Source organism: Archocentrus centrarchus, chromosome 3 (genome assembly GCF_007364275.1).
Source record: "Archocentrus centrarchus isolate MPI-CPG fArcCen1 chromosome 3, fArcCen1, whole genome shotgun sequence".
Lineage (NCBI taxonomy): Eukaryota > Metazoa > Chordata > Actinopteri > Cichliformes > Cichlidae > Archocentrus > Archocentrus centrarchus.
In genome coordinates this window covers 23,627,772-23,654,713 of record NC_044348.1, presented here as the reverse complement: position 1 = coordinate 23,654,713, position 26,942 = coordinate 23,627,772, and the positions used below count along the sequence as shown (strand labels likewise).

General features: G+C 39.1%; 1 protein-coding gene across 1 annotated transcript in view; it reads right to left on the bottom strand.

Moving 5' to 3' along the window:
• Positions 1–26,942, bottom strand: part of mdga1 (MAM domain containing glycosylphosphatidylinositol anchor 1) — a 238,551-nt gene that overhangs the window by 81,300 nt on the left and 130,309 nt on the right. The window contains exons 5-6 of the mRNA XM_030758507.1: positions 15,302–15,498; positions 12,592–12,724 (exon numbers count right to left, since the gene is read on the bottom strand). Coding sequence (XP_030614367.1) covers positions 12,592–12,724; positions 15,302–15,498 — 330 coding nt within the window. The remainder of the gene's footprint in view (positions 1–12,591; positions 12,725–15,301; positions 15,499–26,942) is intronic.

Below are 26,942 nucleotides of genomic sequence, written 5' to 3'. Positions count from 1 at the left end.
CATGTTTCATATTGTTATGCATTTTAGTTCAGTGTAAATGTAAACAGTTTTAAAGGACTCAAAATGTTCTAGTAGGCTGCAACACTACTCCCAATATCTTATAATAGGTTTTTTTGCATATCTTGCCACAGGGTGTAGATGGGGTGAAACAAGGTTACCATTGAGAGAAATTAGCTTGTGACCAAAATGTCACCTGTTTAAGTCCCTCAAGTGGCTGCAAAGATCTTTTTAGTACAGTAGAACAGGAACGTTTCCACCTCCCTCATCAACTAGAGTAAAAACACCCTGGGGCAAAGCAGTCAATCCACAGTTTCTCTGCTGGAGCTGCTTCACTGGTCACAAGTTCCTAATCTTTGGTTGTTACAGTACAGCTCCCTGGTTTGAAATTGTCTGTGTAACTCTAACTCTGCCTTTAACTATCTGGCTAAGTGATAGCACAAAAATGACAAAATAAATAAATAAATAAATAAAAGCTGGTGTATCCTGTCAAAATGTGTTCAAACTGGATCTTTGAATTATATACTGCATGCAATCTCCAATAAATGTCAATTTCACTTAAAATAATGGTTCTTTTACTTGAACTGGCTTAGAAAACAGCAAAAGGTTATGACTTTATATATTTTTATTTAATGGAGGCAAAAAAATTATAGGTAATCATTAAAGTTTACTCCTGAACATTTTCCTCCCATTAATTTTGTATAATTAACATCATATTTACTTACCAGTGCCATTTTAATGGGAGGATGAAAGAGGCTTACACTTTTGTAAGGTTTAGATGCTTGACTGAAGCCACAGTGATATGAGTTTTAATTATCAGCAGCAATGTGTGCAGCCTGTCATCTGGGAAAAACACTAGCAATACTTCAAAAAGGTCCTTGAGAAATTAAAAGGGCTTCAACAATGTATCAGTTTTCCATCAGTTACAAAAAATTAAAAAGTATTCAGCTGTAGAAATCAAATCAGCCCTTTGCACAGCTGGTTCTCAGAGCTGGACATTTAAAACGTGCATATTTACCAACTTTAATCCATATTTTTCTAGTTTTGTTGCGTCGCCTGCAGAGTGGCAGGGAGACACTTGGGGATCACGTTTCCACTGTCCGTCTGTCCGTCGCACTTTTAGTATCTCAATAACTGTGCTGGCAACACGTATTATTTGGATATATATACGTATATTTTTAAATGGGCTCTAGAGGACAAGAATCCAGGCTTTTATCAACCTGAGACAGTTAATCCTCAATGAGAGACCAAACCAACAGGGTACAGGAAGCAATTCATTCCTCTAATAGTCCTTATGCAGTACATCCTCTTATCTAATCTCTCGCTCTTTTTTTTTTTTTTTTTTTTTTTTACCAGATTGCAATCGGTGTAATGAAAGTGGTGCAGAGGTTCAACAAACTAGTTTACAGGTGCATGTTTCTGCTAATACAAGAATGTGCACAGAGCCGTAAACACATACTCAAATATTCTTCCACTCTAATGGGTAGCTAAAATGTGCAAGCAAACACACGCACACGCACATGCACGCACGCACGCACATACGCACAAATGGGATATCTCTTTAGCTAACCTCACTAGTGATGGCTCCAAAGCTGACAAGAAATTTCACTGGTGTAACAGCTGCAATCAGCACATAAATAGCACTGTCTACTCCCATTGTATCAAATCACAGCACTAGGAAAGTAAACCCCTGTGGGTCTGCAAAGCCTTCAAAGCATTGAACAAATCTCGATGGAAGCTGTTGTGCTCGGTTATTTGTTTGTTTCTTCAGTGCATTTACAGAAAAATACAATTTATTTGGGAATATAATGCAGCACAGCCCTACTGTATGTTGTCCTAATTTATTTTATCATTAAGTCTGAGGTGTCTGCGTATTGGGTTTTTCCAGGTTAGGTTTGCAATCTTTGAGACAGTTAGGACATACACAGTTAAAAGACAGGTCAGGCTGATGAAAGATTGGGTTTAAATAAAAGTGTGGGTCTTTTGGGAAGTTTTATAAAGGACCTGTTAAGAGTTCCTTTCAGCTCTGTTGTAAACCTGCCTCTGTGTCCCATAGTCTTTAAAGAGTTAAGTCATCAACCAGAATGTATATAGCCCATCCACAGACTCCTGTTGGGGATTTCTCCTGTCTGGGTGTAAAAATCGCTTAAGTCCATGAATCTATCAATCCATTCATCCATTTTCTTAACTGCTTATCCAATTCAGGGGGCTGGAGTCTATCCCATGTTTAATTTGGCCGAGAGGTGGGGTACACCCTGGACAGGTTGCCAGTCCATCACAGTGCACTTAAATCTAATGATGCCATAATAATTATAGCATTTGTCCATCTTCATTGTAAAAATGTGTCCACGCAAGATCAAGTACACCCACCTTTTAAACTGACTAGTAGCCACTTGACACATCACAACATTTTCTGCAAACTATTGATGGGATCTATCATTAATTTGCAAAACAAATAAACTAATTAAATATGTAGTCCACTATATATATATATATATATATATATATATATAAACATGGAGAAAAAATCTGAGAAGAAGAAAAAAAGGTGAGAGTTAGGCAATAGGCAGGAAGAAAGGATTTCAGAATTATAGCTTCAATTTCCTGGGGATGTGTGGGTGACGGTAACGGCAGGATCAGCCAGTGCTTTTCCCAAAGTAATGGGATTTATGTGCATCACAGTGGTTTACAACCAGGTAACAAATGCCTCTCTTTTCCATGCACACACTTCGACTTGCTCTCTTTCTTTATTCTCTGTCAGTTTTTCATCTCTGTATCTTCAATATTCACTCTTTTTACCTGTTCACATCTCTGCCATTACCTCAGCCTCAGCCTTCCTTTTTGATGCATGTTTTTTAAACTCTATGGCTTGCTTTCTCTCTCACTGCCATGCTGTGTAAACTGTTTGAGATTTACCTTAAATTTGTCTCTAACGTAAAGGCAACATGGTTATTGGAAGGAAAGTGGCTGGAAATAAAAACTTAAAGGTTTGGAGAGAGGTGTAAGCTGACGAGAGCTATATCTTTGTATATTGTACTAACGCAGAGTGCTTGTTACCACCACAGAGTTAGTCGGGAACATGGCAGAATTGTAGACTGGCCTCTGGGTTTGGAGATCAAGTAGCAATCATAACTTTGTTGCTCATCATTGGTGGTAACATGAGGACATTTTCCGGGTGTGATTGTAAAATGAAGAGTTGGTGGCTATTACAACAGAAAAAAATATCCTGAAGCAAGACAAGGAAATGAATACTACATTGGAGACAAAACAGTGCTCAGCCTTAGAATATGCTGCTTTCTTAGAGGTTCATTCAATTTCAGTTCAGTTTTATTTATATTGCACCAGTCACAATAATGGTCATCTGAAGGTGCTTTAGAGTGCAACTGTAAGATGGAGAATTAAAGACATTCATATGGATTTTAAACTTTTTAAACTTTTGCACAATTAACAACATGAGCAACAGAGTGATGAAAAGAAGAGAATGAAAAATTGATATAGGAAAGAAAGAATTTGAAGAAATTGATTATTTCTTATTTGGTCTTTAATTATAAGGCTGACAGATTTCAACTGCAGTTTTCAACATGGCAGAAACACCTAATTCATTGAATATTGATGTAAATGTGTGTCAGATATTTGCAAAGGACCTGCACAAGCTCCACCGTACAAGAACAAAAGAAATGGCAGACCTTGTCACTTAGAAGTCGTGTGGTTTTTTTTTGACAACTCTATTGAAATGTATAATTTTAAGCCACAAACAAAATACTCTGACATGGATGGATCTAATTTAGATATGCAGGTTATCCAACAATGTTGCTCATGGGTATAAAAGTGTGAAATTTTGAAAGTGTAAAGCAAACTGTCGTTGAAAACAGCCTTATTCAAAATTCCTTGGATGTTTAAAGCTATATTTTCTAAAACTTTAAAGTTCAAATTCAAAGAGTACAGAACTAAAATTCTCAGACTTTTAAAGCCCCAACCAATGACTTCACAAAAACATGATCAAGGCAGTCTTGAGAGCAAATCAATTTTTGCCTGTGGGGTGGCTGTACATATCCCTAGTGTGATCCCCTAACTGGAGTGAATTTGAGAGTGATAAAGAGATGTCAGAGAAATTTACGAACTGAATAGTGAAATGTTTTACATGCTGTCAGATTTGTGCAGCCCAGATATACCATTCATTAAACTTCCATGTAAATAAAAAAAAAATAATTAATTAAAAATTAAAAGAGTCAATATTATCATGGCTACACAGGTAGCACTTTTAATACAATATTTGGGTTTTTAAATTATGTTTAAATATGTGCCTGGTCTCTCCCTCTCTCTTTCTGATTCTCTTTTTCACATAACCCTTCCTGGGCATGGATTATAGCCTTACATAAAACTGACTGCACAGGTGCAATAAAACGTCCTAGCAGAGGTTTTAGTGTACTGAGGATTATTGCAGATTGCCCATTGATCTTCAGCTTTCCAAGGGGGAATTCATTTGCAGTAGGATTAGCCACCTATTGATAATAATAATAATATATATCATGCAATTGTACAACTGCCATATTATCTTGAAGGTATACTGTAGTATGTGTTATAAGAATCAATAAAGCACTAAATCAACTCACACACTTCAGATGTATTGGCAAACTATGTCCTCTCAATGTGTGTGTGTGTGTGTGTGGGGGGGGGGGGGGGGGCTGTGTGTGTGTTTTCTTCCTCTTTTATGCAACATATCTGCCATTTACATTCAAGCATTGTTTTTTGTTTTGTTTTGTTTTGTTTTTGTGTGTGTTTTTTTTTTTATATTTGTTCCATTTATGTCAGCAGAAGAAAAAAATCCTTAAAGAGACGTCTACATTGACACATGGAGCTACATAATAATTGAACTTTCTAAGTTAATCAAAGGCACGCAGTAAGAACCTGTCAGAAGTCTGTGATCAGTATTAACTGTAAAATTATTCAAAAAAATTAATTTTTTTGGTTGAAAACAATTTTCCATTTTTTTTTTCATAGGGAAGAACCTTTTCGCTGTACTATGTCCTTACAGAGAATATATGCAACCACTTGTAGAGGCCACTACTAAAGAACATTTAGGGTCAGATTAATAATATTATATATGACACAAGTTATTCCCTTTGAGCCAACTTGGTAAAAACAAATCACCCTGTCCTCTTTCTTTCTATTTCATGCAGTCATGTATGAATATGGTGGAAAGGTGTGAAGGGAAAATGCATTTGAATCTTTTAAAATATAGAGCAGAAGCTTATAAGAAGCTTATTGATTTATGAGTTGGTTGATTTATGAGTTTTGACATGTATATATTTTCTCATGAGCATTTTCCTACTTTTAAAACAAGCAACGCATCACTGAAACTAGTATTGAAAAGTAAAAGGAATTTTTCACTTATGGTGAAAATCAGTCTAAAGCTATCTAAGGTATTACTCCATCCCTCCACACATCCAGTCCATGTTCCATTACCCCTTAAACCCCTGTACTCCACCACTTTAAATAACATGACAAGCTCTAGAGTATGCCCCCATGTTTTTCTTTATGAGAGGCAAGGGAAGAGGATTTGGTCTCTGACGACAGTTACTAGAGGGCAGAAGCCAGTACTAAAATCCCAGGGTAGGATTATGATATAAAAATCAATCAATCCCCTTGTCCCAGTGCGTTGAATCAGCAGTAATGGCGTGACCTAGTTGGATGGATTTAATCTAAGCAGTGAGTGGTGTACAAGGACAAACAAGGGGCTCAATGAGGAATAGCAAAATATGCTCATTAGATAAATATTATAGAAGATAAAAAAGCAACTCACTGTCTGCTTTCCACTTTTACAATCTCTCCATCTCTGTGTCCATCTGTTGATACCTCTCCCTCTCATTGCCCCCCTGTGTATTTCTCTGTTCTGTACATCTTTGTATAATTTACTTTGTTTCCACATCTGCCACTCTATTTATTTCAATTTTATATTTCTATGTATTTATTGAGAAAGCGGAGTCTACGGATGTAATTTTCTGAGATAATAGTCTGAAAGGACTTGGTTTTTGTCTTTTGAAAGCAAGTGTAATTTTTATTTTTTTTATCGCCTTGAGGCGACTATTGGCACTATATATATAAGACTGAACTGAATTGAATGGAAAATAATTTAACACTGGTGCAGAAGTCTGAGGTATATAAGGAAACATGTTAATGCAGTAAATTTTAAAAATGCAGTATTTAAAAAAAAAAAATGCAATTCCCTCTATTCTTTATTCCAAAAATTTATCTCATTAGCTGTCTGCGCTTTGTGGAGCAGGTTAGGAAGTGGAGAAAGTGCACACTCAGACATAATCCTGCTTCCTCCATCCTTCTTTTCCCTTTTTTCACCACATTTTTTTTTCTCTTTCTTCTGTAATCACAGACACGTGCACACAAAGAAACACACACACACACACACACACTAAGCGGTGTGTGCTTTCCATCAGTCTGTGAGGCTGTGAGGTCCAGACAGATTGGCTGTTTTGGCAAGCCTCTGAGCCCCGATGCCAGAGCCAGGCAGGCGTTTATTGTTGTGTTTGCTGTGTGTGTCTTTGTGTGTGCGTGCGTTGACTGCACTGTGGGAATACAATTGATCTCAGCCACAGGAGCCCAAGAGGGGAGGAGAGGAAGGCTGAAGTAATGGTAGTGAAGAACCCCTATCACACAGAGTGTGTGATAAGGGTATGGAGACCTGTTTGTTTTCCTGCCCTACTTGTTGATTTTAGCATCAGTAAATTGTAAGACTCACCATGCTTGGTTGCCATATCCTTTTGGCCATCATCCATTAAAAGCTTTTTTTATTACATAATAATCCTATAATAATAGTATGTATGTGAGCTACAGCAGATTCACCGGATGCTGACTTATTAGCATCATTATGTTTTCTGAAACATTTAAGTTAGCAGTGCCCAGCTATTATTTTCAAACCCATTGATTCGTTCCTCTTCTGTTTGTGTGCAAAGTCTCTTTTTTTGTTTTTTTCCTCTTAACTTTGTCACAGCTCCTTCTCCTTTACTTTTTCTTTTATCTTTACCTTTTAGAAGACTCATGGGAAACTTTGAACAATAAGGTCTGTTTGAGATAAAAGATAATCGATAACCCCTCCAGTAAAAAAATCCTGTAAATATCTTTTAAAAATGTCACAAAAAAATTTTGCTCATTAAAAAAAATAGCCGTTATTGTATTGCTGATATATCATACTGTTATTGGCAATGAAAAGTACTGTAGCACAGTGTGAAATAGCTGTAAACATGTAAGATGACTATTTTAGGGGGCACATGGCAGTGGTGGAATTTGTCACAGCGGGAACCTAGCAAAGTGGGAAATGGAGCTAACGTGTGCTCTGCAGTGTGGAAGGTTCTATTTTATTCCAAATCATGATCTTTTTCTAAATCTAACCAAGAAGATTGTGGTGCCTAAAACTAACTAAATGGTTTTATCAAAAATGAAGAAAGACAGAAAAAGCAATTTTACTACAAGAAACAAAAATCCAGGATAATCAACTTGGAACCAGTTTCCAGGTTACAAGTTGTTGTGTCTCAGTGTGGTAGCGCATTGGCACTGTAGTGCTGACGGCTACGCATCTACATACTGTAACCCTTATCTGTCACCTGGAGGGTTAAAAAAAAAAAAGTGAAACAGCTGCTAATGGAGGCTATTCTTGTTCATGTCCGTGCTGTTCTCACCCCACAACATAACAGACATAAGTCAAAATATACAAAAAAACTTAATCGTACTGGAGTAAAACATAAAGAAAACTATGCACTATAGTCACTGCCTGTGCTTCTAGAGAAAAAGGGAAACAATGACAGAAACATGACATCAAGGCGGACCATGAGAAGAAATAGGCTTAAAAGCAAATTGTGAGAGGCTTTAAGTGAAATTAATCCATTTTGCACTGTTAACAAACACAGCTATTGAATATTTTGTTTACAGAGTTTTTCTTGTCTGTTTTGTTGTTTTAGAATTATATTTGTTAATGCACACACAGTGAGAGGGAAAGTTTTAAAATTTACTGTAATTCCCAGCACTGAACTGAATTACAGTAAACATAAATTATCCTCCAAATGCATGGGCTTTAGTGCCTTGATTGATGGCAATTTAATTTAATACAATACACAAAATACAATAAATATAACAAATTACTTTTCCTGAGATTTAGATGAGACTCAATCCCATCTTCATGCCGAATGAACAAGAAGCACCGGGTTTATGTGCCAAACTTCATTTTGACTGTGATCCGCGACTTTCATCTTAAACAGCATTCTGCCCCATAACGCTTCTACCGTCGCTTGTAATTACTGCCTTCTTGTGGCTGCAGACAGCTAATGTTTCTGGAAGATAGGTTGACTCTGAACTACTGCAATCTATAGTTTCTGATAATTTCATGAGTGTGTCTGTGTCCTGTTAACAAAGGTTGGAGTTTGTCAAGCTAAGAGGCCAGCTGCTTTTTCTGGTTTGTTGTGCTTGCCCATTGTAGATAAACCTCTGGTCTTTGATGGGAGACTGACAGGAGACCCTGGACTCAGCTTTCACTGCTCTGAGATCAGTTGTGATTTGTACATTACTACACACAAATACGCAGATATATAAGTTATCAGAGACGTGTTCTCCTAATAATCGCCATGGTGAAAATGTGATGCAGAGGACTTAGAGTACCATGAGTACCATTAGAGTACCATCTCTTAGAAGTGTGAAGAAACATTTAAAAAACATTTTTAGCATGTTAGCAAGTAAAGCCTTGTTGGTGCTCCCCAGGTCCAGATGTTCAGTAAGTTGACCATTTGCGGGCTCCACCAGTATTTCTGGATTAGTGTGTATGAGAAATGGTTGACAGTCTTCCTTTTCTGTAAGTCACCACAGACCACTGGCTCGAAACTGGGCTAAAAAAGCAAATAAAATAGATGGCTCAAAATCTCAAACTATTAATCACAGAAATATTGATGTTTCACTTTTATAATGATTTTGGAAACTGAAACTTATGCTTTGCTTTTAAGGCTGCATGTCTATTCAATAGCCTCCTTTCAGTGAAAATTAATTAATTAATTATACAGTTCCACCGCCAGAAAGCCAAATAAAACCTTGTAATTTTTAAAAAATAATTGTGCGTTATTATATGTGACAAGGACCTTCTTGTCAGATAAATGAAATCTAATTACTAAAAGGAAATAAATATAACTGTTTAATGGATTTCAAAAACTTAAGTGTCAGTCAGTCTAGGCTGGCAGCCATGTAGACAATGAGGTTAGAAAAAGAGGAAAAAATAAACACAACAGAAAAAAAAAATCTTTTTATAAAAATACAGCTCAAGCAGGCATGGCCCTTTCCCTTGTGGTGCACCATCCTGACAGTAACAAACCTGACAGGGTTGTCAACGGCAACAACGTTGTCGTAAGTAACAGAGTTGCCGGGCGGTGGCGTGGAGATGGACAGAGCGGTGCAGAGTGAATTGGAGATAACAGGGAGTGTGACAACTGAATTACAGCTGACGGCCCTGAGATGAGCTCTCAGCAACCGTACAACAAGACAGATAGACAATATCCCACACTGGGAGGCAGGCAGTAAGATAGAATGAGACCATATTTCAGTGGAGAGTCAAAAGCAAGAAAAAAAAAACTCACAGAAAGAAAGGAAGACAGAGGGAGAGAGGGAGTGATCATGGAGGAAGTGAGAAAACAAGGGGATGAAGAAATGAACCATTTCCTGGACAAGTAAAGATCGGAAACACTTTAACAATGAGAGAAAGACATGGAGAGCTAGAGATTCCTGCACATCACATGCGAACATGCCAAAAAAAAGGTCTGATAAGATGGAAGTAGAGAAAGAGTGCAAGTGCATTAATAGAAATTAAACAACAACAACAAAACAAAAAGTCATATACAGTTATAGTCAGAAGTTTACATCATGGGCATGAATGTCATGCTAATTTTGAGCTTTTAATGATTTCTGTGAACTGTTCTTTTCCTGGAATGATTGTACAGCATACATCTATAATTACTTAAAAAAAAAAAAAGTAGAATTGGGTGCAAAAGTCTGATTTTATTTTGGATTTCCTCTAATCCCCACAGAGTCAAAAGTATACATATAGGCCCAAATATATACACACACTCACTTAAATCTTTTAATAAGTGATGTTGAAGGTTCTGCAATATCTTAACAAGACCAGGCCCTATTAACTTCTCATTGTGATCATGATTGACTACAACTGGTAGTTTCTCTTTGACAGCATAAAAAAGGATTTGTTTGACAGAACAATGGGAAAAGGAACTCAGTGAACACCTGCAGATACCAAGCTGCCAGTGGTACTTGTACATTGCAAAAAGTGGACGAAATAATGAAGGAGGATGACTACTTCCAAGTTCCTCAACTTCACCTCAGATCAACAGGTAAACAGTTGAAACTTGGATCTAATTGGGTATTCCAGCAGGGCAGTTATGCGAAAAACACATCAAAACTGGTTTTGGAATGGATAAAGCAGGCTAACATTAAGCTTCTGGAATGGCCTTCCCAAAGCCCCAAACTCAACCCTTTTGGAAATTTGTGGACTAGGCTTAAAAGCCGGGTCTGTGCCAGGAAACCAACCAACTGAAATGTGTACCACTCCTGCCAAGAAGAGTGGTAAAATATCCAGAATTATGCCAGAAGCTTGTTGATGGCTATGAGTAGTGTCTGATCACAGTGCAACTTGTTAACCCTCCTGTTGTCCTCATTTTCTGTATACACCCCGTGTCCTCCGGGTCAAAATGACCCGTCTTCACTAAATCCCAATATAAGCAGCTTAATTGAATTTTAAACACCAAATTTCATCTTGCATATTGTCATTCACCACAAAATGTGTGAATACCTGAGTTTTCCCTCTTCACTTGAATTTCTATATTTCCCTTCACTTGAATTTCTATGACCTTTCTAAAGAAAAAAATGTGCAAAAAGGAGGTTTGAATGCATTTTTATTCATCCCAATGACTCAGTTTCTGTTTTTTTGTCCAGTGAACAATTTAAGACAATGTACAATGCAAAAATATAAACATAACATAACCCAATCAACTAATTAGGTGAAGAGGTGAAGAAATTTTCACATGTCACATTGTGACCCCTCAGTCCCTCTGTCACATCAAGCACAACTCGCATGCCCTGGTTCTACTCTGGGCATCCACTGGTCAGCTTCCTAGTATAGACTTGCATTTTCCAAGCATAGCTTGATTTGGCATCACAAACCACCCATGACTTGATCCCATATTTTGCTGGCTTGTCACTTTTATTACAAATATGAAAACAGATTACCTCTAAATGGAACCGGTTGCTCATCCACTGTTACGTCAGGCCCTGGATTGTAGAGGTAGGGCAGCCACTCCACCTACTTGTCCCATACCTCTCTTTTGGCTGCAAGTTTGTCTGTCACACGTCTTGCTGGTCTTGATTCACGGTCATCAAATTGTAGCAGTCTTGAGTAGGTGTGAAAAGAGTTTGAGTGGCATCGTGGCTTGGAAAATTGGCCTTCCACTCTCTACATCCCATAGACTAGCTGCAGCCTCACCTCGGGACCTGTATTCGCCTGCTAAGATTAGCAGCCCTAAGTAGGCCTGCAGGTCAGTCTCATCCATCTTTTTCCAGCTGTCTCCATATTTGCGAAAACCTTCCAGATTTGTCATCTCCAGGATTATTTTTTCTGTTGCTGGTGTGATAAACAGGTAGAATGTAGAGACAATGTCATGGGCGTGAGAAACGGCATACCTTGTCGGTCCTGGGGTCATCTTTATGACATTTTGTTCTGCATGTCTGCCGTGTTGGTCATATGCTGCTAAGGACCATGTTATTTTGCCATTTTTTGAAAGGAAAGTCTCTCTTTCAGCTTTAGGGTTTTCTTCTTCTTCTGAAGATGATTCATCATGCTCTGGGTTGTATTCCTCCCCATCTTCTTCTTCGGATACATCCTCCACTTCCTCTTCTGAATCAGAGTTGTCTTGCTGGACATCTGAGAAAATCAGCTCTATAGCCTCTTCAACGTTATAACGCACATGGCTTCAGCACAGACAGAATTCGGGATCCTGTTATCTGCAGCACCTTTATAACCTCTGGAAATAAACAGGTGGTCTTTTGAAGTCTGCGAGAACACCTCCTGATTTGCCTTGTTTACTTCTGCTACTGATTGATCAGAGACCCAACTAAACCACTGTAACATTCTGTGGTTTCTAAATAACTCTGTGACCTTGATTTCAACTCTATTTGCCTCACGGGTCATTTTGACCCGAAGACCACCTTTGTAACTTTTTTTGTATAGCTTACATGGAAATGTGAATAAAAGCAACATTTCACTTTTTCTACTGTTGGGGCCAATCTAGGAAAAGTCATAAAATTTCAAGTTAAAAAAATAGCATTTAGTGGATTTTTGGGGGGGTTTTAACACAGTGGCGGGTCATTTTGACCCGAGGACAACAGGAGGGTTAAGGGACATTTAACCAAGTATTAGTGTGTGTGTGTGTGTGTGTGTGTGTGTGTGTGTGTGTGTGTGGGAGGGGGGGGGGTTAATACTACTACTACTACTACTAATAATAATAATAATAATAAAGAAACACAACTCAAAAAACTTACTTGTGGCATTTGTTAGCCTGAAGGTGACGGACTTATCCTTGATGTTACACACGTTTCGGACCGACACCTGGCAGGTATAATCAGCAAAGTCCTTGGGTCTTAGGTTTTTCAGCTTCAGCACCTTGGTCTCACCCTAAATAGGAGAAACAGGACACCATACAGCAGCATGCTGAAATGTATATAAATACCCCATAATCATCTGAATGACTTATCTAATCATACAAGCATTAATATGAACATAAAAATCTTATTTTCATTGTATTATATAAGCTAGAAAGCCCATAACTTTTATTTAAGTCCCTTCTCAACTGGGTTGTAATCTTGTATCAAAGTCTTTTTCATTTTTGATGAGCTTCACTGTGCAGAACAGGGTCAAATACAAATCGAGAGAAACTCAAATACTACCATAGACACATGGACAAATACACACACACACATACACATACACACATCCTATGCTTGTATATTGCATGCTCTTATTATCAGCTGATGCATTTCAAATATTCATCCATTGTTATATGATTGGTACATTCCAAATAGCTTTGTAATGTAACAGTCAGAAAAATGAAACTGATCGGGTAAAAAAAAAAATTTAATCTACATGTATTCATTACTCTCTCTTTTTCTGAAACCGAGCTATTTGTTATCGCAGTAGCATACAGTACTCGCTTCTTCTCATATAGACATACACACACTGACTTGGACACACAAAAGCAGTCACACACCTTTTAACATCACTGATGATTTTTCAGATCAAGGTTTTGTGTCTGATACAGTAGACAATGTCTTAGGCAGCCCTGAGAAGAGCTTTGCTGGCTGGTTAATTGAACTCCAGGGGCTCTGCTTTGTTGCTTGCTGGCGCTTTGATAAGTGAAGAAAATGGGAACAGTTGTACTAACTCAACAATTGTGTGCTCAGCCTGGGGAGCAGGCTTGGGGACTGTTTATTTGGCAATTTTGTCAGCTTACTTGATATTGCTGGGTAAATTAACACGTAACTGACTGTTCGACTCGATGGTCAGCTCATTTTAAGCTAATTAAAAGAGCGCCTGTGTTACTGTTAAAAGAGAGGAGAAAACAATCTTATGATGCTACAATAAACAACAATATAAAAGTGCAACACACAATTATCCATGTGTTTGCAAACACATTTCAGTGTACATCCCAATTTCTATCCATTTTAACTACATTTTTTTAAATTTTGGATGTTTTAAAATCTTAATGAAATTTTTAGTCATTACAGCTGTATTCACTAAAATTAAAAAAGACCTTTTGATTAAAGTTAATTGAATCTTGTCCGCCATACAATGCTGTTACACCTGGCACATGGAAAAAAAAAAAAATATGGGGAGACTTTTATACTTAAAATTGTTTGCAGTTTTGGGGTGATAATTTAACAGCAGGTTTCTCAATCCAGCAACTACTTTACTCTAAAATGATAAATCCAAACAGGATGACCAGGCCTGTGCAAAAAAACCCAGCACAATTCCCAGAGTCAAAAAAGCAAGATGAATGCCAGGTGGTGAAGAATTACCGCACTAATCTGGAGTTGTTTTGGTAGGATTTTGTTATTATAACCCATTATATTTTCATAGTAACTAGTATAGTAATATCTATGAAAAACAGGTCTGTCTGGCTTGGTAACTCAGAATCTAATGTGTTTGTTTTATAACCTGCAGCTAGTTAATCAAGCTAACAGCAGTTCCATGAAATGGTTGAAAATACTGAAAGAGAGGAGCAATAGATACACTGTTCTAAAAGTGTGAAACTAAATCTGCACTATGAATGATACAATGCATTGTAGCACAACCAAGGATGACCAGGGCAGAGTTAGATTTATGTTGTGTTAGATTTAAAGTAAGTTTGCTTGCTTTGCAAACAGTATCCTTCACTTTTTATATTATAAGGCCAACTTGAATGTCTCACATAAAACGTTTGGATTTTGAGAATACATACAGTATTTCCTAGAGCAGGTTAGAGCTGTGACCACTGATGTAGAGTCCAGGACTACGATTCGCAACATGCTGAAATATCATGTAACAAAAGGACTTTTTATGATAAAACCTGTAACTGCAAAAAATAACGTGGCATGGAATTCTTGTTAACCTTAGTTGTATGCTATATACAGCTGATATAGAGCAGTAAAGTGCTTTTTTAAAGGGTCATAATGACTTGGAAAAAGTAAGCATAGTGCCATACACTGAATAACTTAATCAAAACATGGTTACAGGCTGCAGGTTACAATGAAACATTTACTAACTTAAAAACAATTGTCTGGTATGTACCACTGCATAGGCCACTGATTATACACATGAAATCAAATGATGTTAATAGCAGTACACACTCATTACAAGTCGTTTAATGCCAAGTATAACATGCAGGATTTCGGCAAATCCAAAGCTTAACAGTCTTGCTCTGCAGAATTATTGGATAAATGCTGTTCAGGGGAGGGGTTTAGGAAAGAGAGTTTAGTTCCTATGACTAACCTTTGACAACAATACTGTAACTCCTTAACACTGTTTAAGTAAACACTGAATTGAATAGTAGTTTCAATTAATAAGTACAAGAGAGTCAGCCGGCTGAGGCTTAATTTTGATGAACTGTTCAAATGGGAGAGATTTTGTAAGACATGTTCTGAAGGTAAGCATGGACAGCAGGGAGTGACTGCACACCTGGCAGGGTGTTTGTGAGGTGTATCTGCTGATGTGTACCTGAGTGTAAAGAGGCTCATAAATATCCACCCCATTGTCTTTGCTCTGTTCGATGAGCATATCCCCACGTTTCCAAATGAATCGCGCAGGAGGGTTGGAGTTGACGGTGCAGCGCAGGAACACCGTCTTCTCCTGGTAGTAACTGCCACGCACATCACTAATGGTCTGGTGTACTGTCAGAACTGGTATGTCAAGGTCTGCAAAATAGACAGTGGAGAAAATAGTAAAATTATGAAGACTTTGATAATACTTTGATAATACTGCAGGGGGAGATTTTTGGTTATTACATCTCAGAAACTTACTCATTGAGCTCTTACTGTATCACACACAGAAATAAAGAACCACAAAATACAGTTTTATAAACACACAGGCTCTTCACAGTATGTGCAGTTAAAAAGGCTTTTCATTTGTATGTCATTATTTTCAGCAGAAAACTTTGGCACTATTATGTATAGCAGGGATGAGATTTGATATCTAGGACAATTCGTGTAAATAAAGCAAACAGTTGTAGTTTGCTGCCCACCCACATTGGCCAAAGCTGTCCAAACAGTCACCTATTTATTATAGTGTTTAAGGACCACAAATGTCCAAAAATCTCTGTGTTTGCCATTTCCATCTCTTGCTATGACTCTCATACATTGTGCGTTCATATATTTTCTCTGTCATTTTTTATCCCTTTCCCCCAACTTGCTTCATTTTTCCTGTGCATTTCCTTCATGGAAGTGTCGTCTCCCTTTTCCTCCAGTGGATAGGATTTCAGATGCTGTCATGAGCATAGAGGCTGCTCTCCCCTGGTTTCTGCCATCTCTACAAAACTCACTGCCACTTTCACTCCACATCACCATCCCTTCCTTTCTATCCTCTCCTCCTCGCTCTCTGCCTCTATCTCTTACAGGGCAGAGTGGTTTGTGTGTGTGCGTGTGTGTGCGTGTGTATGTGTGTAATCCTGATTCTTTGCAGCCTAATTGGACTGTTGCAGCCTTCAAACATTATGGAAACAATTTCTACCAACACCATGGGTTCCTCTCTTTTCCCTCCTTTCCATTTTTCCTCTCCCCTTCCTGCTCACCACCATTTTTTCTCGTTACACCTCCTGTCCTTCATTTCCTGTCAATTGTGTCAACTCATCACACCTGCAGCACACTTATGGTGCAAGCTATGGAAAAATGTGAGATGTGAATGTAGCTACTATGTTTCTTGACATCACTGGATGTGAGCACAGTGGGGGCCCATGTGAGCCAGTAAGCAGTGAAGTATTTGTATTTTTTGGTTGGAGACATTTGAGAGAAACAATGTGTAGCTAAGCATGCTTTATTTGTGCGTTTGTTGTTGAAAAGGGCATGGTTGTCACATGAGGGCTATGCCTCACATACACAGGCACATGCACATGCATGCACTCATACACATCTAGAAATATATCAAAGTGTGCACAGCCTGAACATAGCATCAGAGCACTTTTGTAGTTTGAAGGTTAGAGCTCAGAGGCAGATTGAGACATAAACTCACAGAGGCAACTTAAGCTCACTGAAGTGGCTACAAATAAACCAGACATTGCATGAGAAACAACTCCTTTTTAAAATAAAAGGGTCATGGGAATGTTTACTAAATCGTAGGACCTTGCATGCTTTACAGTGTGGAGTAACCTTTTTTGAATACCCTGGAAAATAAAGGTAAGTCAGAACGTGTACAATTCTTAAACAGCATGTGAACATTTGTGACTACAGTTTTATCAAATCATCTTCAAAACAATTTAACAACAAAAAAAGGATCAAGTCACTTGAGTATTCCACTTGAATATAGATAAATGTGCAACCTAATTAAGTAAGTTCTTATCAAAACAATGTTTTGAAACAAAGTGAATAAAGCAAACATTATGTTTCTATTTTATCTCAATTCATCCATCTATAATTTTCCTAACCATCTACCAAATTAATGTGTCCATGTGGGGGGGGGCTGGATCCTAGCTATCATAGACACACACCCACACCTATGGTTAATGTAGAAGCACCAATTAACCAAACAAGCAAGTCGTTCGGCTGTAGGAGGGAGAACATGAAGACACACAGAAAGGCCAGAAATTTTGAGACAGTAATTTTCCTGCTGTGAGGTGACAATAACCACTGTACCATCATGCAACCCTTTTTTTATGCAATTGGCTGGATTATGTTTAACTGCAGTGGCTCTAGTTTAGTCTTGCTTGGCTGTATTACATTTTTATTACATAATTTTATTGCAGCTTTTATTATGTACACTTTCATTCATCCAACAACATCTGGGCTTTATACACTATCTGACCTGGCTAAGCTGCTTACTTTAATACAGTATGCTTGTTATTTTAGAATTTTTTTCATTGATGTGGTTCTATGCTTTGTGAAGTGCTCACCTGATTCTGTTGCTTTCATCTCCTACTGAAGCCAAAACCCACAGACTGAGACAAAAGGCCCAGCAAGAAACTACACAGTCAGTTGTACCAGTCTCACTAAAAGCCTCTGCCAGCAAAAGGCCTTCAAACCTGGGAAGCTATCAATGATATCTGCCTCCTGGTTCTGCCACATGTGCATGTGTGTGTGAAAGAGATTTGGCAAAGTAGCTAGCACCTTTGTATACTTGAATTTGAGAATAGGTGCTACTGAATGTGTGCCTTTATCTGTCCAAGACTGACAGAGGATTTCTGTATATTTTTCACAGATCATTTGCAGCGCAAGGGGAACCCTAGCTGACTAATGCCCCAGTAGTATGTGTGGTGTGTTTGTGTGTCTGCCAGAGAATCAGTGCAATCTGTGATGTGTTGCATATTTTGTGTTTAAATGAAAAGGTGGAAAGACTGACACAACAAAAAGAGGATACAAACAGAATATCACACAACTGTAAACAGACACTGTAGGGGTCCACACTGTGCGATCATACATTCTGGATATTAGACATATTGTGCACATATAAAGATTAAATATTTTTATCTTAATAAATGCTGGCTTTTTCTTTTATGATGACTATGTCATGAAAACATGGATTACTCATACGCCATCAACACAACCCAATGCAGTGAACAGTGCAAAAGCACAAAATTAATATTAAAAGAAACATTTCTTGAACACTAAATGAACAAAAAGTGTTCATTTTATTTTTTTATTTTGGTCATTTATGAAAAACAGTTGCAGTGTTAAAGTTTTTGTAATGTAAAACCACAGGGTACCTCTAACTTTGTTCAGTATGGGCCCTTAAGTAAATAGAGACACAAGGTGAAACTGCAAGTGTACAGAAATACAATATGAAACTTTAATGAAGTTTCTGATTTCCCCAAAGTCCTGCCTTTGCACACAATTTAGATCAATTGCACTGCGCTTCTTTTGTTAGCCACAGCTTTTAATGTACATCTCTGCTTCTAACTTTCATGCTGCTCTGGGGTCTGGCATTATTTTCTGCTTAGACACCACACAGTGGTGCTGACTCAAGGACACCTTTAGTTCTCTTTTAGAGTGGTCCTTAGCTTGGACAAATGCCTTTGAATAGTTTTTTTTTTTCAAACACCATGTGAGTTTACACTAAATGATTAAGACAATGAAAAAATGTACAGTAATACTACGAGACCAGCCTACAGTATAGTCTTTTAACTGGATTCAAATCTATATAGGTACATTAGCTAGTGGAGCTACCTTTCATTATAATTTCTAACATAAATTTACACAGCAATCAACTTGTTCCATTTCATCTGCTGTCTTTTTATGTCTTCAATGTTTCAATAACACACAACACATACTTTATGTATTTTGTATGTATTAAATGTTATTTTTATTAAAGAAAATAAGAAAGAAGCCAAACCTTTATTCTTCTCTGATTTACAAATTAACTGAAAAGGGGGCATTAAACAGTGTTTTAAAAGTTCTGATCAAGCAACCAGATCCAGTTAGTCCAGCTGCCTATTAATGAAATTTCTTTATCACTGAGAAAAAAGAAAAAAGCCAAGTCTTTTCTGTTTGCTTTGAATATTCCATCCATCCATCCACCCATCCATCCATCCATCCATCCATCCATCCATCCATCCATCCATCCATCCATCCATCCATCCATTTTCTTCTACTTACCCAGGGCTGGGTTGCGGGGGCAGCAGCCTAAGCAGAGAAGCCCAGACCTCCCTCTCCCCAGTCACCTCCGCCAGCTCATCTGGGGGGACCCCAAGGCCTTCCCAGGCCAGCCGAGAGATATAATCTCGCCAGTCTGATCTGGGTCTGCTCCAGGGCCTCCTCCTGGTAGGACATGGCCAGAACACCTCACCCAAGAGGCGCCCAGAAGGCATCCTAGCCAGATGGCCGGGCCACCTCAACTGGCTCCTTTCGATGTGCAGGAGCCATTGCTCTACTTTGAGCCCCTCCTGAATGGCTGCACTCCTCACCCTATCTCTAAGGGAGAGGCCAGCCACCCTTTGAAGGAAGCTCATTTCTGCTGCTTGTATTTGCAATCTAATTCTTTCAGTCACTACCCAAAGCTCATGACCATAGGTGAGCGTAGGGATGTAGATTGACCAGTAAATGGACAGCTTCGCTTTCAAACTCTGCAACCTCTTCACCACGACAGACTGGTGCAGTGTCCACAAAACTGCAGAGGCAGCCATAATCCGTCTGTCAATCTCCCGCTCCCTTCTCCCATCACTCATGAAAAAGACCCCGAGATACTTAAACTCCTCCACCTGGGGCAGCAACTCGTCCCTGATCCAGAGTGGGCACTTAAACCTTTTCCGGCCTCAGACTTAGAGGTCTCATCCTAGCCGCTTCACACTCGGCTGCAAACATTCCACTGCGAGCTGGAGGCCACCACCTGATGAAGCCAACAGGACCGCATCATCTACAAAAAACAGAGATGAGATTCTTCAAGGCAGAAGCCTTACACCACTTGGATATGCCTAGAAATTCTGTCCATAAAAATTATGAACAGAATTGGTGTCAAAGGACAACCCTGGCGAAGTCCAACACCCACAGGAAATGAGTCCGACTTATTGCTGGCAATACAGACCAAGCTCTCGCTGCGGTTGTACAGGGACTGAATGGCCTGCAACAACGGGCTAGACACCCCATACTCCCGCAGCACCTCCCACAGGATACCCCAAGGGATGCGTTCAAATGTGTTCTCGAAGTCCACAAAACACATGTAGACTGGATGGGCAAACTCCCACGCACACTCAAATATCCTCGAGAGGATAAAGAGCTGGTCCAGCATTCCGCGACCAGGAGGGAAACTGCATTGTTCCTCCTGAATCCAAGGTTCGACTAACAGATGGACCCTCCTTTCCAGCACACTTTCATAGACCTTACCGGTGGAGGCAGAGTAGCGTGACCCCCCCCATAGTTGGAGCACACCCTCCGTTCTCCCTGCTTAAAAATGAATATTCTCAAACCCAAATTCTTCAAATATTCTTAAAAAAGATACACCCACTGTAAACCCACTGACAGAGCAGTGTCTACGAGTTACCTAGATTATTTGAGGAATTATGTTATGATTTCGAAAGAATGAAATTTTTAACAGCTTTTCCAATTATACTTTCTTTAAGTGATGCTGAAAGAAAATATGTTTATATAATATGTTTGAATTCAAAGTTTATGGTAAATAAGTATCCAAAAGAAGGTCATCTGTAAAAACAGATTCCTGAGCAATCATCTTAATCACCTAATCTGCACATTTAATATATCTATCTAGGTGTCATTTGACAGTATCTAAGCTACTAGCAAACGACACCTAATGAATATCTTTAGCCTCTTAACACAGCATGTAGCATGAAAATATGAAAGAAAAAGCAAGAGCAAGTTTAGTGTGTGTATCAGACAGCAGCCATGAGCCGAGGTCATGGTGGACCAATCCCTGGCTATTGTGGCTGGTGACTGGGATATGGAAGGTCACCTCTCTAGTTGGGAAGGAGCCTGAGCCTGAGCTAGTGTGTGAGGTTAAAAGCATACCAGCTAGATATAGTCGGGCTCACCTCAATGCACAGCCTGGGCTCTGGAAACTGTCTTCTGTAGAAGGGCTGGACTCTGCTCCAGTCTGGTGAGAGGCAGTGGGCCAGTGTGGGTATCCTTCTATCCCCTTGGCTTGCTGCCTGTACGTTGGAGTTTTTACCAGTGGACAAGAATTTCCTGCACCTTCAGGCCAGGGAATTGGTCCTGACTTGTTTGCGCGTATGCGTCAAACAACAGTTCAGAATATCTAGCCTAGCAGGGCAGGGTGCTCCATCCGGTTACTCCACTGTCCTACTGGGAGACTTAAACACTCATGTGGGTGACGACAGTGAAACCTGACGTGGTGTGACTGGGAGGAATGGCTTGCCTGAATTCAACCTGAATGGTGTTCTGTTATTGGACTACTGTGCAAACCACAGTTTGTTCATAAGGAAGACCATGTTTGAAAATAATGATGTTCATAAGTGCACGTGGCAGCAGGACACCCTAGGTCCCAGGTCTAAGGGTGGCTAGCCTCTCCCTTAGAGATAGGGTGAAGAGTGCAGTCACCCGAGAAAGGCTCAGAGTAGAGCTGCTGCTCCTCCATATTGAAAAGAGCCAGCTGAGGTGGTTCGGGTATCTGATGCTTCCAGGCCACCTCCTGTGTGAGGTGTTCTGGCCATGTCCTACCAGCAGGAGACCCTGGGGTAGACCCAGGACACACTGGAGAGATTAAATCTGTAGGCTGGCCTGGGAACGCCTCGGTGTTCCCCCAGATGAGCTGGAGGAGGTGGCTGGGGAGAGGGAGGTCTGGACTTCTTTGCTTAGGCTGCTGCCCCCGCAACCCGGAACTGGATAAATACAAGAAGATGGATGGATGGATGGATGGATGGATGGATGGATGGATGGATGGATGGGGATGTAAATTTACAGCATCACAGCCACATGTACAGTATGTATCTGTAGACCCAAAATGTGCCTGCATGCCATCACTGAAATAATCACAGTAACCATGAAAATGAGGGAAGCAGAGATTTACTAATTCATCCTGGTGGTCAGAGTTGACAGAGCGTGTTTTTGTAACAAGCTGACCTCTGTTAGGTACTTACTCCTGCAGGAAGATGCCCTGGACTCCAAATCCTCTTTGATTTCCAATAACATGTCCTGTACTCTAATAGCTCTCTAGGAGTAGATGGCCATTAGAGAAGATGACAGGCTCAATTGAGTGTGAGTGTACAATAGTTTGTGTGTGTGTGTGTGTGTGTGTGTGTGTGTGTGTGTGTGTGTGTGTGTGTGTGTGTGTGTGTGTGTGTGTGTGTGCGCGTGAGATTAGGTAATGGTTTTAATACCTACTGTAAAGCATGCAACCCCCCCCCCCTCAAAAAAAAAAAGGTTTGGACATTAATAATGTGATTAAATATTAAATTGAATGTATATCATTTAAAACCCATATTTATTAGAAAATAGTTTAAATTATTTTTGAATCACTGCAATCTGTATTTAAATTACATTTTATACACTGTTCTTTTTTTTTTTTGGAATCAGCTAGTGTAATAGCCATGATAACACTATAAAAAGCCAAGTGTAATTATGCAGATCTCTAGCTGCCACAGTTAGGCACTGTATTGAAATAATATGAACTCATTCTGTTTTAGTGGAACAACTCAGCCTTATCATATGACATGTTTCTTTTATGAGATGCTTCCTTTTTTTGGAATGAATGCATTCTGTCAAAAATAATTTGATCATAGTTTTGATTTATGCACTACAGTTAGATTCCTGTTCCACACCTGTTGTGGTGTTGCAGCAGATTGAAAAATGAGACATTTGGTCACATACCATGATGTCAGTACAGTCAAACTCAGAGACTGAAACTGAACTGCAGTATCAGCAAACTAATGACATGGACAGTTTGGACATGAAATTAACAGAGACTGTAAAACAAAAATGGAAATTATGTTTTTTTTGCTTTTTAAAACATTGAAACATGCCACTGGCAACAACATGGTGATCAGTGACCCTTGTGGATGAGGGGATCCAGCCAACCATAATGCAGTTATTACACTGATCCATTACAAATGTTGAGTTTCTATTTCAAAAACTATTTCAGTCTGCAGTCATAAGTGATCATCGCACCAGCTAAAGGACAAAAAAACAAGAATTCAGCTATTTTCTGACAAACCAGCATTTGCATACATCTGTAAGTATGCAGAGACTAAAAACAAATTATTTTATACTATTGACCACACACACAAACATTAATGGAAGCTCATAGCAGCACACACAGCAGGTAAAGTCTGCGCATAGAGAGCGGCACAAACAGAGGCAGACTTGCCGTTTGATCCAGCTTTGCATCTCGTCAATTATTCAGCATTCTGCTCATAGACATTGCCTTTAAGATGGCATAAAACATGCACGAGGCCCACATTTGGAAATAATGAGAGCACTGCCTGTATTTAAAATGCAATATTTAGAAGTAAAGGTTGATTTATTCTGATTTTCCTCACTAAGTTTTTTTTTTTTTTTTCGTTTTTTTTTTTTTTTTACTTTTTAGTGTAATTGCAAATCGCAGTTTTTCTTTTTGTTGTTGTTTCTTTACACACAATTATGGGTCAATGTTTCTCTGCCTTCTATGTTTGAATTAGTACTCAAACGTAATGAACTAAATTAACGTGAGGGGAAAAAAGACACCCTCATTCTACACATTCCTGAAATGTAAAAAGAACAAAACAAAGCACTGACAGTAAAGTCATTTAAAAACACGGACCATTTCTTTTGGAGTTGGTTTTACACATGCAGACTCAAAGAGCTGAAAAAAGAATTACATTTCACTGCTTAGTTGTAAAAGTATTGTTAAATTACTTAAATACATCTAAAGATTACAATGCAATAAACAGTGCAACCTCTGTAGCATCTTGTGTCCATGTTCTGCTGTTAGGTTTAAAAGCAAGGCACGAGAGTGAGATTATGAAGAACAACACTATGAGTCTTCTCCCAAACTACCACTTGTGAATTTGCTGAAAATGGTGCATTTTCGTTGAGCCAGCCTGTTATGTACAAGCCTTAATTATGCTTTTGTCAGCAAAGAGCCTGGGAAAATGTATTAAACATTCATGATGGTGTGACTCCATTCTTTTAGGCCATAAAAAGACTAATTTGGGCACGGTTATTTACCGTGAGTGTGACAGTGTAACTGCACAGCAGCGATGACAGCAAAGAGGGTGTTAAAGGACACAGAGGCACAGTTCATTCACTTAGCCTCTAGGCTAAAATAACACACACACACACACACACACACACACACACACACACACACACACACACACACACACACACAGGCACAAAAGAAAAGCTGCATAGGCTCACGTACAGTTATGCAATAGTACGTATACGCACACACACACACACACACACACACACACACACACACACACACACACACACACACACACACACATATGTCTACATACACAAGTATGCAGGCACCAACAAATACACACACAATTTCCTCAGGGCCACAATAACATATGAATCTCATGTCCCTTGCTGCAACCCCTAAGGGCAAAAACAAGAAAGTCCTTCTATGCCCCTGTAAGTGACTTCTGAAGATGTCTATGGGGAGCAGGATGGATAAAGGATGCCCTTCTTACTCCTCCTGTGTTCCTGCAAATGCTTAGGTCATAGTATAGCAGCTGGGATCCATCCATACATTCATCCCTCCATGCCTTCCTCACTTTCACTTGTGCTAGTGTACAGGTATGTATACTTAAACAATTTTCTCTCAACCATGCAAATACATATATAGCCATTGTTGGGGATAGCCCGGTGACAGATGTGGCTTTCTGTATATTTAATTAGCTTTGCTGCATGCATAGCACAATGGCCCATGGCAATAATATGTATAGAAAAAAATATATAGCAATATGACTGTAATATAGGTGGTTGCTGGTCTTAAAACTATTAAATTGCTTGTGCTTTATTGTGTTGTGTCTCAAGGCGAACACTGGACTCAGGGGTAGTCTGCACAATGCCTTTATTAAAACAACTCTGGACCACTTCTATTGAGCCTGTCCAGATACTAAAGTGGTATTCTGGCAAAACTTTACTGGTTCCTGGTTAATAGGGGTGCAGTGAATACATGCATAAATAAGAACAAGAAGTCTCCCAAGATAACACTAAGCCTGAAAACACTGTCTCATCAACAGTCACTGAGAAATTTGGATAGTTTTTCTAACTTACACAACTTGGTTTTAGGCAAACACTATGGACCATGAGACGCTTTAGAATACCAAACAATGCTACACGGCCAAACATGCAGTTGTTCAGTAATCTCAGTATCCTACTCATACATCCACCTGTCTCTTTTTTTTTTTTTTTTTTTTTAAATCAAATGCAGGGTGAGACTGGAGCTTATCTCTGTCATAGGACAAGAGGTGGGGTACAGTCTGGACAGGTCACACATACCTTAGCATAAAGATAATTCAATCCCATGGATTGCACAAGTGAATCTGCTGTAGTTTCTTCTTGATTTGCATTGTGTTTGCTATTATTAGTTTTACCAGAACCAAAACCTTACAAAGCTGCTCATAAAGAACACTTAGGTAATATTGCAGTAACTTTCAGACTGGAAGCAGGTGGGTTTTTTGTCTGTCAAGTGAACACATGCTCAGCTTTTCTTTGGCTGAACTAAACCAATAACGTACTTTCAGTTTGTTATATCCATCATCTCATTGGGGTCTGGGTTAAACAACAGAAAAAAAACTTGTAGACTGTGCAGTTTATGGTTTACTAATAAAGAAAAATGTAAAAGTTAATAAGCATGCTTATTAACTTTTAACGTCCCTGGCGATATATGTCCAATACTGAAGATTACTTCAGTTCATGTGAATGATTAGTTCAAGACCAGAAACAGGGAAATCACCCAATCCAGCATCTCAGCTGAATTTAATAAATTATCCTACCACATATGTGTGTGTCTATGTGTGTGTATACACCCACGTGTGTGTCAATCAGTCGTCAATAGGGAGGAGTGTTCAACTTCACAAAAAGGATAAAACTGATTTTATCCTTTTCCACCTTGGAGGCTCTGCTAAACCAGAATACTGCTTTTCACACCACACAAAGTCCTATAAGTAGTATTTTAAAAATTGGCCAGAGCAAAACATAGACCCTATTAGGCAATGCTTTAGGAGCGAACAACCCCGCCCGCCTGTTGCTGTGATGGTTATTGCCTACTCTTCAGACTGATTTGTGCAGCTCTCCACACCAACAGCTCCTCCTGCACTCAGAAAATGCTGAGTTAGCTCACTCTTAAGAAAATTTACCACCTTGAGTTTGTGGTAGTGCACCTAGATACCCATTTCGGATTTTGCGGATGTTATTTTCTGTTTTTTTTGGCGCTTTATTTTCATTCTTTATCTTTCTGTATCTCTTCCAGGGTTTTTGTCCTTCTCTACTTTTAATGTAGAGACAGAGATTATTTCCCCAGGCTGGAGCACTTGCAAAGGTTTTACAGAATATTTCTGAACTGATTTTAGGTTTGGATTAATATTCACTTGCTTCACTTTGGACTGAGGTTAGTACAGGACAGACAGATAGATAGATATCATATTCCGTGGTAGGCTTGGATAGCATGGAGGTGCCTAGCCTGGAGACCCTTACTGGATTCATGCCCTGGCCAGAACTAACTAACTATAATCTGTGAAAAAATCCCCCTA